Source organism: Rhopalosiphum padi, chromosome 3 (genome assembly GCF_020882245.1).
Source record: "Rhopalosiphum padi isolate XX-2018 chromosome 3, ASM2088224v1, whole genome shotgun sequence".
Classification (NCBI taxonomy): Eukaryota; Metazoa; Arthropoda; class Insecta; order Hemiptera; family Aphididae; genus Rhopalosiphum; species Rhopalosiphum padi.
In genome coordinates, this window is record NC_083599.1 from 2,103,126 (window position 1) to 2,117,931 (window position 14,806).

General features: G+C 30.2%; 2 protein-coding genes across 2 annotated transcripts; one reads left to right on the forward strand and one right to left on the reverse strand.

Annotated features, from left to right (window-relative positions):
• Positions 1-726: 726 nt before the first annotated feature.
• LOC132924006 (uncharacterized) lies at positions 727-1,284 on the reverse strand (the record flags this gene model as incomplete). Its single annotated transcript, XM_060988059.1, has 2 exons — positions 727-842; positions 909-1,284. Coding segments are annotated over 2 exons (492 nt in total), but the record flags the coding sequence as incomplete, so codon positions are not given.
• Positions 1,285-11,861: 10,577 nt separating this feature from the next.
• Positions 11,862-12,806, forward strand: LOC132923949 (52 kDa repressor of the inhibitor of the protein kinase-like). Its single transcript, XM_060987965.1, has 2 exons — positions 11,862-12,625; positions 12,693-12,806. The coding sequence occupies exons 1-2, from the start codon at positions 12,023-12,025 to the stop codon at positions 12,804-12,806; spliced, it is 717 nt and encodes a 238-aa protein (XP_060843948.1). The 5' UTR covers positions 11,862-12,022.
• The last annotated feature ends 2,000 nt before the right edge of the window (positions 12,807-14,806 follow it).

Below are 14,806 nucleotides of genomic sequence, written 5' to 3' on the forward strand. Positions count from 1 at the left end.
AAATTATCCGATCACTCCTTCTGTGTTAAATAGCGATCGTACGTATACGCGTGACGTCACTGGTGCGCACGGATTTGTGCGGCCGTATTATTTTACGTAGTAGATATTTTATATGATGCATTAAAATATACAAAATATTAGACTGAATTAATTTCTGTAACGATATAATATCATTATCATTTATTATTATTGACATTAAAAGTTATTTATATCGTATTAGATAATTCCTATTTAATAACATGAATAACAAACTAGGATCTAGAGGATATTATTAATTGTCATTTGTCATTCTTCAGCCGTCATTCGCAGTTGCTTTTAGTTGCTATTAAATTATAATTAGAGGCTAGAGGTAAGTTATTTAAATTAATTATTTTTAGTATAACATAACTTAACTATAATAAATAAAATAGTTTTGAATGCTCATTTATGATTTAAAATACTATAGCATTTAAATAAATATAATTAATAACTACATAAACCATCGATTAAAAAATAAAAGTACCTATTATAATATAATACAAATTTAGTATTAGATATTTATTCATTATTTTAAATAACTAAATATACTATAGTACCTATTAGTATATTATATGTGATTATAGACGTACTTACATAATCATAATGTAGGTTTTTATGAATAATAAAAAATAATAAAGTATAAAATGAATACTGAGTTACACTAATCTTATTCAAACTTATTTATTACAATTAATTTAGAGTTCAAATTTATTCAAGTTTCTTATTTGCTGTAGTTTTCTTTAAACCTACGTATATTCCATTATTTTCAGGGTACTTATTTCGAATAGCTTGTACAACACATGCTGGAATACATACACGATTTCCTATAAAATTAAGTATTAACGATACAATTAATAATTACTAATTAATAATAAATATAGATAAATTACCTTTTCCTATTGCAGTCCATGAATTTATCCAATGCGTAAATTGTTTGTAACATATAAATCTCCAAGTTTTGTTTTCCGGATTTAATGTTGAAAGCATTTTTTTTCGTTTTACATCATTAGTTTTCAAAATCATTTGTTGCCTAGTAATGTTCAAAACTTCTTCGTCCATAATAATTTTTTTAAAAGATGATAATTCTGTCACGCATTTAATATTAGAATGCAATTTCGATGTATTTTCGAACTCAAAACAACAAATACATTCTTTGTCAGTTTGCAGAATAGGACACTTTTTACACAAACACCAATTTCTTGGGTGTATTGCAGTTCTTCCCACATAGTTTATTGTTTGTATTGGATTTACTCGTAGTGCTTCATAAATTCAGTTATGGATATCAACACGGGAAAAATCATAGATTTTAAATTAGTTCAAAAGGGCCAATTTAAAGGGGATTTAGAAAGGCAAGCCTGTGAACAATTACTAATGGATTTAACTAATAGTAGTAATTGTAAAATCGAGTTGTTTTTAACAGATAGACATAAAGGTATACGTGCATTTATCCGTACACAGCATCCAAATATTAAACATGAATTCGATATTTGGCATTTAAGTAAGAGTTTAATGAAATGATTAAAACCACTCGAAAAGAAATACCCTGATGCTTTTTTATGGAAATCGTCAATTAACAATCATCTTTGGTGGTCAGCACAGACATGTGAAGGAGATGAAGAAAAACTCATTGATAAATTTACATCTATATTAAAACACATATCAAATGAGCATGAGTGGGAAGATAATGGTGTAAAAAAGAGATGCGAGCATGAAAAATTAAATGAAAATGAAATACGAAATAAACTGTGGATAGACCCAGAAAGCGAATCATATTACGCTATGAAAAAATTATCATGGCAAAAGACTTTTTAAAGGATTTGACACATGCTACTCATTTTGTACATACTGGTAGATTAGAGTCGTATCACAATTTACGATTAAAATATATGCCAAAACGTATTCACTTAAAATACAAAGGTATGTATATGAGAAGTATCATTGCTATACTAGATCATAATAACAATGTAAATAAAAAGGAAGTCGGAGAGAAAATAGTATTTTCCAAACCAGCCAGTAGATATGTCATAAAAAAAAAAATATGAATTAAATAAAACTGATGAGTGGCGCAAAAATATTATGCAAGAAGTCCATGTTCATATGAAAGAAAATAATTCAATAATATCAGAAAAATTCAGTTTACCCGCGTTACCTAACAATATAGTTCTTCAACCAAAACCTAGTTACGACGATTTAATGAAAAAAAAATTCACAAGATTCTAAAAATATAAACTAATAGTTAAGTATTTTTAAATAATTTAATTGTTGAAATATAGTACACCATTTTAAATTTATACTATTCTGTCTATACTAAATGTAAACTGTAAAACTCAAATACTCATTGTAATAATGCATTAATATATTTCAATAAATGTTAACTTAATACTTAATATTTTCTTCGCCATTTTAGGAGTAGTAGTTTTCATTTTAAATAAGTGTTTATAAAACGCCATGTAAAATACCGCTTGAAATAATACGGCGGCACAAATCCGTGCGCACCAGTGACGTCACGCGTATACGTACGATCGCTAATTAACACAGAAGGAGTGATCGGATAATTTTTTTGAAAAGACGAACAATTTAGTTTTCATTTCTAATATTATATAAAGGTATAAAAAAAAAATCATTTTTTTTTTGTTTCATGGTCCTTTAAAGATTGTTAAGTAAGTCTAAATAATACATATTTTTTTAATCCTAGTTACTGTTATGGATGTTGATAATACTAGCAATAATTATAGTAATATTAATAATGATTTTAATAATGTATTAATGCAGCATGACAATCATGATGATATTAGTATTATATTAGAACACCTGAACATGTTCAATCAGGTATTAATGTTAAAAATATAGTATGAAAATCTTAAAGGTTGTTAGGTAAGTCTTAATATTATATATTTTTTTAAATCTTAGATGTTGTTATGAGTGTTGATAAAAAAAAGCGGATTAGCATAAAAGGAATTACTAGACAATTTAGACAAAATATTAAAGCAAAAAGGAATAGTGGTAAAGAATATATTACACAAAAAGGAAAGCTTGTTCCAGCAAGGATGTTAAAACCATCAACTGACTGTAGATCTAAATGTAAGCAAAAAATTGACCGCAATTTACAACAAACTCTATTTGATGCGTATTGGTCCTTGAAATCTTATGATAGACGAATTTCTTACATAGCAAATCTTATAGTTTCTACCAAGAAAGTTGCTAATAGGAAAAGAACTGATACACCTGAGAAGCAAAAAAATCGACAGATTACTTACAAATATTTTATTTCTAATAATAATGAATTGATTGTTGTCTGCAAATTGTGTTTTTTAAATATATTTGGAGAAACACCTAAATTTATTCAAAAAATCTGCACACAAAAAGTTCAATCACCCATCCAAAAAATGACACCCGATAAAAGAGGTAAAAGCACAGCCAAAAATAAAAAGAGTCAAAACAGTATTAATTTAGTCTTAGATCATATAAGAATGCTCCCATCTTATGAAAGTCACTATTGTCGTAAAGAGACTACGAAAAAATACTTACCAGCTCATTTCACTTTGAAATTAGTTTATGATGATTATGTAAAAGCTGTTAATGATCCTGTTAGTATTACTGTTTATAGAAAATATTTTAAACAAGCCGGCTTAAAAATAAAAAATCCCAAAAAAGACACATGTGCACTCTGTGACAGTTTTAAAATACAGATTTCCAACAATATTTCTTCAAGTGAAGAAAAGGCTGCTTTACTTATAAAAAAGAATAAGCATCATGATGAAGCAGAAGAAACATATGAAGCCAAAAGAAAAGATTCAAAAACAAATGATGTCAATAAATGTGTGATAGCTTTTGACCTACAACAATGTCTGCCCACTCCAAGTTTGGAATCATCTGTTGCATTTTATAAAAGACAACTGTGGACCTTCAATCTCACAGTTCATAATATACTAACTTCAAATGCATCATGCTATATATGGAATGAGACCATTGCAAAACGTGGGGCCAATGATATTGGGTCTTGTGTTTTTCATTATTTAGCAAACTTGCCATCAAATATAACCCATGTTGTCATGTACAGTGATAATTGTGCAGGTCAAAATAAAAATTCTATTTTTATGGCTATGTGTTTAGCTTTTTTAGAACAACAAGAGACAATTAAAATTATTGATCATAAATTTATGATCTCCGGACATACTCGCATGGAGTAAATTTAAATTGTTTTAAGTTTTCTTTAAAGTATTTGGATATAGAAGTTATCGATAGTAAATGATTACTAGCCATTAGAATCTATAGGTTCAACAACACGTCACAAGCAAGCTCTCTCATTAAAATGTAAACAAAATCCAAATAACTTAAAATTGGCATTACACTATAAAAAATATAAAAATAATTACACAAACATTTTAAGGCTATCAAAAGAAAAATTCTATGAAAAGAGATTTAAAAATATCTCCTCTAATCCAAAATTGACATGGCAACTTATAAACGAAGTAACGAGGTCTATAACTAAATGTAAAGATAAATTTGAAACTATAATAAGTAATGATAAGGTATATAATGCAAATATAGTGCCGAAAGTAGTATCAGATATTTTTAATAAATTTTTTATTAACATCGGAAAACAACTAGCTGAGAGCTCCGGTTATGGGCTGAGCAAAGAATTTTCAAATGTTAATCACAATTTTTCTTTCGACAATTTAATTAATAAAAAGATTGAGAACTCAGATATTCTAAAAATTGTCGATAACTTTAAAGATGACACTGCAGCAGGCTTTGACAGAGTAACAATTAAATTATTAAAAAATAGTATTGATTTGATAGTAAATCCACTAGCTTACATTTATGACTTAAGTATAAAACAAAGTACTTTTCCTGATTATTTTAAGGTTGCGGTAGTTCAGCCTCTTTTAAAGGGTGGTGATTGTAAAAATATAAACAATTATAGGCCAATATCCTTCCTGACTAGTTTTTCCAAAATTTTAGAGAAACTAATTAAAGCTAGACTAATACTTTTTTGGAGGAAAATCAACTGTTATCTAATAACCAATTTGGCTTTAGACCTGGCTTAGGTACTGATGACGCCCTTTATAGTACGACACAGCTTATATAGCTAAAGCCTTTGATACAGTAAATCACAAAACTCTTCTCGGTATGTGATCTTAATTTGGATGGTCGGGTAGTCTCATATGCTGATGATACGTGTCTACTTTTCAGGAACAAAACGTGGGAAGGAGTTCATTTTAAAGCCACAATTGATATAAACGAAGTTCATAAATGCCTTAGTGAAAAAAATCTAATATTAAATGATGAAAAAACTATGTTCATGACTTTTTCCATAAATAAAACTCTTACAAATATGAACGCAATAACAATACATAGTTGCACTAATAGTGAAATATGCAATGTACACACTTGCAAACGTATTAAAGAAGTCTCAAGAATAAGGTACTTAGGGATTATTTTTGATAACAACCTATGATGGAATCTTCATTCACATAATGTTGTAGGGAAGCTACGCGCAATAACATATAAATTTAATAAACTCAAAAACTTGATACCAAAAAAAACTATACGTATGATATATTTTGCCTTGTATCAATCAATATATCAATATGGTCTATTAGTATTGTGTGGAATGGGAGATGGCGTTTTAAGACAGTTGCAAGTCAATCAAAATAATATAGTACGAATTTGTTTAAATAAATGTACTCTGGAAGGATCAACTAGACAAAATTACTTAGATTTGGGCGTATTACATATTCGATCACTTATTAAAAAAATTGTAATTATGTTCATTTATAAACGTCTAATAAAAAAAAACAGTATACCTTTCTATAACACAAAAGAGAAAATAGAGTCTATGACATTCCTATTAAGTATTCAAAAAAATCTTTTGGTCAATCATTTGTTGACTATCTGGGGCCCACCTATTTTAATTTAATGCCTTATATGAAGCAAAAAAAAAATATTCACTTACATCAAGGTAATGTTTTTCTTTTTATTATTTTACACAATATTAATATACAATCTGTACAATTTTGCACAATTAGCATATTTGATAAGGGTTACAATAATACATTAGTACGTGAGTAAGAAGCCACCCACTAGTGGCACTTGACTGGAAGTTAAGGTAATGTTAAAAATATTATTTATAACTGGTTATTTTTAGAATTAGTCTAAATTTTTAATTTGATTTTATATTTATGCCTCATTTTTATTGTATGTTAAATAGTAAGTAATTATACTCAAGAATTTGTTATTGTATATATGACAACTTGTTTTGTTTTTTATTACTTAATCTTTTCGACTGTATATATTTTATTTTTAATTTTTTAATGTACATAATTTAAAAATTGTTGTTAATTTCTTTTAACACTGTATACTCTCAATCCCTAACACAAGCTTAGCTTAAAAGGGATTGATAATCATTAAATAAAAAAAAAAAAAAAAAAAATTGATTATTTTAAAATCAGTATAGTAGACTTCTATAAAAAAACACACATGATCTATCATATTATTAAAATATTTATCATCCGTGGCAATCGACAATCGTCGTCATTTGTAGGAGACGATTAACCATTCTAATAATTTTATTGAACAGTCGTCAAACAACAGCCTTCAGTACATGACAAGTACTCTCATTTTCATAAAATATTTCAATAATTTCATTCCGAAGCGTAAAGAAGACGAATGAAGAAATAAACTATAGCTGTTTCTTCGGTGACGGTGCACGTTTGAACTTTAATATGGCACAGCTTGATTTCGCTGAAAAGCGTCGAAGGATACTTGCGTAGGTTAATTTTCCTATAATTTTAGGGTGGTAATAAATTTAATTTTTATATTTTATAAAATACACTGTTCGATGCACACGTATTATAACGCTCCGCAAAATTTTTGTGATCTCGCTTTGACTTTTTATCCGAAAATTTTAAATGTTATACATATATAAAGAAAAAAATAAAACACATTCACCAGTGCTCTAATTAACAAAATTGTTATAACTCAGTGCGTCTAAAAACCGCTTCTTTCATAATGTAAATAAATTCAGTGCGCAAAACCACCAGTGCCGTTATATAATACACGTCGCGTTATCGCCGTTGAACGGCGTGGCACGACCTCTGCCCTTGATAAACATGTCCCAATCTCCAAACAAAAATAACAATAAAAATAAAAATGCGAATATACAGGTCGGTCGCCTAAACAAGCAACATAATATAAATAATATTACACTCAATGCCGCCAACCCGAGTTCACCTTATGACAACATAGATGACACTTCAAATGGCGAGTGGACACATATGCCTAACAAAAGAAACTTATCAGATTCATCCGATCCACGCTCTCCTGATCCTAATATAAATAAAAATAAAAAATTATTTATAACTAAAAATCGGTACGAACTATTGCAAGTCGAACCTCAAATCACACAAAACCTTACCACTGAAACGCAAAACTCTACCTCAGAAACTCCAAACTATGTCAATCCAATCAAACCACCACCACCAATTTTTGTGAAAGGCATAGTGAACTTTCCAGATCTGTGTGCAGCACTAATTGAAAAAATTGGAGTCGACAACTTTTTCTGCAAATCGTTGGCAGATAGTCTAAAAATTCAAACCGCCAATCCCGATGCATATAGAACATTGATCCATTTTCTGAGAGATCAAAATGCCCAATTTCACACGTACCAATTAAGGGAGGACAAGCCTACTCGTGTCGTCTTGCGAAACTTACACCCTACTACAGTACTACATCCACTGAACTAATAAAAAGCGAACTCAAATTGCGCCTATTCGAAGTAAGAAAGGTTACTAACGTCCTACATAAGACCAGTAAATCACCATTACCTCTGTTCTTTGTCGATCTCGAGCCCACTGACCACTCAAATGAGATCTTCAAACTCTCTTCTTTTCTCCATACGAAAATCAAAGTTGAAGAGCCTTACAAACCGAAAGTAATAAGCCAATGCTTGAACTGCCAAGACTATGGCCACACAAGAGCTTACTGCGGATACCCTGTACGCTGTGTTCGCTGCAGCGCATTCCATCCATCTTCAGAATGTACCAAAACTCGTGAAACAGCAGCCAAATGTGCCTTATGTTCTGGCGACCACCTAGCCAACTACAGAGGATGCAGTGTCTTCAAAGAATTACAACGTCGTAAGACACCAACCCCAAAAAGTAACTTTTTATATGATAATATTAAACACAATGTAAACAATTATAATGTAAAAGCTAACCACCCATTACCAACCTCATCTGGAAATAATTCAGCTGCCCCCTCTTAAACTTATGCTCATGCCACTTCTAGCCAACCATCACAGTCTTCTCCTTCAACCCCCCCTTCTGATCTAACTGTAACCATATCTTCCTTTGTGGACGAACTTAAGTCACTCATCAATCCGTTGATCGCGCTCCTAACTCAAGTAATTACTTCCCTTCTAAATAAAAAAAATGAATAATTCATACACCAACAATTCATTATCAATTATTATTTAATGCAAATGGTTTAAAAAATCACGTAAATCAACTACAGAGTGTGCTATTCGATAAACGCATAGACATCGCTCTAATCTCTGAAACCCATTTCACTGAGTATTCGTACATTTCTATTCCTAGTTATAGCCTAATCAAATCCAACCATACAGATGGTACAGCTCATGGCGGAGCAGCCATACTCATAAAATCCAGTCTTAAATACTACTCACTTGTCAAGTACTCTCAAAATCATTTCCAATCATGCGCCATCTCAATCATAATTATTTATGCCATAATTAGTTTATAATCTATTACGCTCTGTGTTCGCTTCTTGTTTCCTTTGGAAATAATTAACCGTTTTTTACGTTTTTTAGCTCGTTAAGTTTAAAAAAGCGCGCGAATGACTGGTGTCGTTGTTGAGTCAGTCTTCCTAATATTTCTTCACTTAATGTTAGTTTTTTAATTCTGTTATACTACGTGAACGTGAAAAGGTAATACCAAATAAATTCACTTTATCAGTTAATTACGGCTTATCGACTAACGTTAAGTAGTGGCGTCCCGCGTCTGAATTTTTCTTGATTAGAACACGGCACGTGTCAAGGCCAACACATATAGCTGCTTTTAGCGACGGGTGTAATTTAATTGGCCTATCTACATTTTCAAAGGCGTCTTATTTTATTTTAATTAATTTTGATTATTTGCTTATTAGTTAAGCTATTAGTTGTTTAACGCAATGGCCCAAAGTAATGATCTACTTTCTACTGAGCTGAATAAGTGGACAAAAAGCATGCTCGTTGACTTCATTATTACTCAATCACTACCTACTGGCAGTGGCGTATTTTGGGGGGGTGTCCACGGTGTCTGGACACCCCCCAAACCAAAAAAAAAAAAAAAATTCAATCTTTAATTTTGATAAATTTTAAAGGGAATTTGACAAATAAAAATATGTGATTCGTTATGAACTATTTTAATATTATATAAAGTCCTAAACTAATTCGGAAAAAAATAAATTTAGTTTTAAATAATGTACTTATTATCCTATTATAGTTTTAATTATTTATAAAACTGTTATTTTTATAGCACCACTGATATCGAATGTAACAAACAAAATATATAGTAATAATTATTAAATTATTGTGATCGATGATGATTACTATATAGGTACTAATGTATATTAATATGTTTAAATGATATTATGTTATTTTTATACATGCAATTTATATTTTTATCTTGCGGCTCCGTGGCCCGTGCCTTCAAGCGTCTGTGTTACTTGTTTTTTGTGTATATTTAGATATAAATATATTACAATGATGTTTTTTTTTAATATATATTAATACGTTGGATTTTAAATGTCCATGTACATTTATTTTAAAACATATTATTATTTATCAATTGAATTTGAATCATTTTTCATTTAATCGTCGTCGAAGAAACAATGCAGATAAAATATACAGTGAAATAGTAATATTATCATATTATTGTCATTGGTGAGTATATTATTTGTAATATTTATTTTTCACAAGTGCACATAATTCGTAAATTAATATTCATTAAAATTAAAACATTATAATTAAGTATTTTTCAAACTAATAATAGGCATATTATATGATGTTCTTTATCTAAATTATATAGAATCGTAATATTTTTAAGTCATTTTTTCTCGTTGCTTTATTATTATTTAAGTATTAAGACTAGGATCACATATTCACATGAGCGTTAGACTTAGAATAACCATCCATCATGCATTTTTAATTATAAAACTATTATGACCTAGAAAATACAATTTTTGTATTATAATTATTTCAGATATAAAGTAAAGAGAATAGAGATTGAATTAAATATTAATTGAAATGTCACAAAAAAATCAAAATTCTATAACTTCTTTCTTTAAGATACAGTCCAAACGAGAACTATCACCGTCTACTGTATCAAGTGAGTTTAAAAAGTCGTCTAAAATAATGGATTCCAATGAACAATCATTAACTGTTCCAAATATTAACCCATTAAGTTATGATTCCCAATTAACCATTGATACTGATTATAATTGTCGTGATATTGGATTCTATATTAATCGAACATTAACCGAAAAAGAAATAGCTATTGTATTGACACAAATTTGGGTTCCACAAATAGATTACAAATTTCCATCAAAATCATACATTGTACAAAATAAAACAAAACATTTAAAATTTCAATATTCCTGGCTTTTAAAATTTCCTTGGCTGGTATATTCAGCTAAAGAAAACGGAGCTTACTGTAAAATATGTGTAAGTTTCTCTAAGTCTGATGGACATAATTCTCAGGGATTAGGTGCTCTAGTAAAAAATAAATATAATAACTGGAGAAAGGCAATAGAAGATTTCAAAGAACACTCAAATCGGGAATATCATAAAACTTGTGTATGTAGCGCTGATCATTTTCTTGAAGTTCAAAAAAATCCTTCTCAATCTATAATTTCTAAATTAGAAACAGGCAGAGTACATCAAATTGAAAAGAATCGAAAGAATATAATTCCAATAATTCAAACAATTATATTATGTGGTAAACAAAATATTTCCCTTAGAGGTCATAGAGATTCAGGGAAAATAACTATTGAAGAAGCTGACAATGTCCATCTTGACAAAAATGAAGGTAACTTCCGAGAAATACTTCGATATAGAGCACAAGGAGATCCAGACTTAAAATCATTTTTAGAATCTTCTGGTAATATTAAGTATATAAGTCCTATAATTCAAAATGAAATAATAGAATCTTGCAATCATATTATTTTAAAAAAAATTGTCACAAGAGTAAATTCTCAAAAATGTTTCACTATTCTTGCCGATGAAACAGCAGATATCTCTGGCATAGAACAGATTTCTTTATGTGTAAGATATTTAAATATTGAAACTAAGGTACTCCATGAAGATTTTCTTCAATTTGTCCCTACAACAGACATGACCGGTATAGGTTTAGCAAACATAATATTAAATAGTTTACATGCATTTGGAATTGATTTGAAATATATGAGGGGACAAGGATACGATGGTGCCTCTACAATGTCTGGTGCATTCAATGGAGTTCAAGCGGTAATTCGCAAAAGTTATCCACTTGCCTTGTACATTCATTGCGCAGCACATGTATTAAATCTTTCTGTATCTAATTCCTGCTCAGTACAAGGAATAAGGAATTGTTTAGGGACAATTTCAAAAACTAGAGATTTTTTTATTTATCCGAAGCGTAAAGATGTTTTAAATAATGCAATTGAAGAATTTAAAGAGTATAATATTACAAAAAAATCTTTAAAACGACTATGCTCTACTCGGTGGATAGAACGGTATCATGCTGTAAATGATTTTCTAGAACTTTTTGAGTGTATTATTAAATCATTGGACTTAATTTCTAACTGGGCGGATTCAGACACATCTACACAAGCGAGTAATTTGCGTTCTTCCATATTACAAGGTGAATTTATTATCTGTTTACATATTGTAGCTAAAGGATTTGGTCTTGGACTGCCATTATCAAAACAATTACAACGGATAAATATAGATTTAGTAGAAGCTATGAGCCTTGCCGAAGATACCTTAAAAGAATTTCAGACATTACGAACAAATGTAGATATTGAATTTCATGCTATTTTTGAAGATTCAAAAGGTTTAGCAAATACATTTAATGTAGATATATCTATGCCAAGAATAACAGGCAGACAAAAAAATAGAGTTAATATTGTCACTGAATCACCAGAAACCTATTTTCGAATAAGCGTATTTATACCTTATTTAGATACATTCATCGAACAACTAAAATCAAGATTCATCGACCACAAAAATACAATTTTAGATTTTAAATCGCTAATATCTGTTGAACAAAATGAAACGACATTTTTGAAGTTGGCAAAAACTTACACGACTGATTTAAGTGAATGTCAAGATTCTATTTTATTATCAGAATATAAACTATGGCAAAGACGTTTAAAAAATGTTGAGACTTGTAATTTACCAAAAAACGCAATGGAAGCAATAATACTATGCAATCAAGAAATATATCCAAATGTTTTTAAATTGCTACAAATCTTTGCAACATTACCAGTTTCTTCATCATCGAATGAGAGAACCTTTTCAAATTTAAAAAGAATAAAGACTTACTTACGAAACACGATATCTCAAGTAAATATAATTTATGAATAGTTTATTTTATTTATTTAAAACTAATATATTTTAAATGTTATTATAGAAGAGATTAAATGGTTTGGCCATGTTATCGATTCACAGAAATGAACAAATTACTACTGATGATGTTATGAAGGAATTGAGCTTAAAAAAAAGGCGTCTTGAATTTATTATTTAAATATTAATTTATATAATAATTTTAAGTGTATTTATTATTTTCTATTTTAAAAATTATTTTTATTTGCTTTTATTTTTATTAACTTACTATTTACTACTTTTAATTAAATAAATAAAAAATGTTTCATTACAATATTTGATGAGTATATTATGAACTTAGTAGTATTAGACGTAAAACAGAGAAATATTGCCACCAATTAACAAATAAGTATATACCTATTACCTATATTAACTGGACACCCCCCTAAAAAGCATACAAAATACGCCACTGCCTACTGGGGTGAAATTGAGTGAGGAATTGTCAACATTCTTAAAAGGATCTTCTTCTAACCCTACATCGCTATCTTCTGAGAACTCATTAAATGTGGCCACTATTCTTCAATCTGTTGTCGATGAGCTCAAATCTGTAGCACTTAGTAACTCTAAGTTACATGATAAGCTAAACCGTCTCAATACGACTGCTAAGGTTACCACTTCTCCTAATTTAAATACTGGTTCAAACAATCTACCAGCTACTTTACTCTCCAAGCCGAATGCGGATACTCATTCTAGACAGCCTGCAATCCAATCGACTACTAGTTTATCCGCGTCCATAAAATCAAAATTTATCGTTGGCTCTCATAAAAGTGTATCCTCCAAGTTGTCTTCAGTGCCAGTGCGGAGGCATATTGATATCTTTGTCTCAAGACTTGAGCCACGTGTAACGACCACTATGCTTGAATCTGAATTGTCCAATAGCTACTCAGATGTGACCATAAATAAATTAGTGACAAAATACCCATCATATTCTTCATTCCATGTGCGCCTGCCTGCGGAGAAGCTTGATGAAGTCCTCGAACCTACATTCTGGCCTGATGGCGTAATGGTCAAACGCTTTTGGGGTCGTCTTACGCCCGAGATGATTCTAAGCGACACTCCAAAAAACTAATTTCTTCATGTACGCCTATCTGTGATCCTCCTGTTGATATACACGCTTATAATTATAATAGTAAGGATTATTGTTTATGTAGTGATTTATGTACTTGTAACCATATTCTCTTAGGTTTTTATCAAAATTGCCGCGGGTTAAGAACCAAACTAAGTAATTTAAAATGTAATGTCGCTGTTTTTGATTATGTTTTTATCTGTTTCACTGAAACATGGCTATGTGACAGCTTCTATGATAGTGAACTTGGTCTATCCAACTACATCATTTATAGATGTGATAGAAATAGTTTAACAAGTAATTTTTCTAGAGGTGGCGGCGCTCTCATTGCCATTCGTAGTGACATAGTATCTAATTTAATTTACACTCCAGCTACCAATGTTGAACATCTATTTGTTAAACTTAGTTATAATAACATCAACTAAGTAGTGTGCTCAGTGTACTTTCCTACTAATTGCCCGCTTTCTGCTTATGAGTCTTTTATTTCCGCTGTACAATCTGTTCTTCTCCTTCATCCAGAATGTGTATTCATTTTTTGTGGTGACTTCAATTTGCCAGATATTATATGGTCCAACGATGATTTTGGTTTACTTTACAATACGGTTTCTAATCCCAGAGTTCAATGTATCCCTGATGCATTTGCGTTCTTTAACTTTTTCCAACTAAATGATATTCAAAACTCTTTTGGTGTAGTCATGGACCTTGTATTCTCCAATGATAACAGAATCTATATCTCTAAAGCCGTAACTTCAGCAGTACCTTGTGATCCGTACCACCCGGCTCTTGATATTATGATAAAGTTGGATAAACTCTCCCCTTTACTTGATCGTTCCCATAATTATTATGACTTCCGCCGTGCTCCCTATTCAAAAATATGCGAATTCCTAAATCCATTTAATTGGTTGGAGACCATAATATCTCTCGACGTTGATGAAGCGGCTAAGGCAATTTATGACGCCTTGCACTTTTGCATTTTAAACTTTGTTCCGGAAGTGTCTTATATACCTTCGACATTCCCGAAATGGTTTTCAAAAAATCTTAAGCATATTGTTTTAAGCAAGAAAAGGGCGCATACC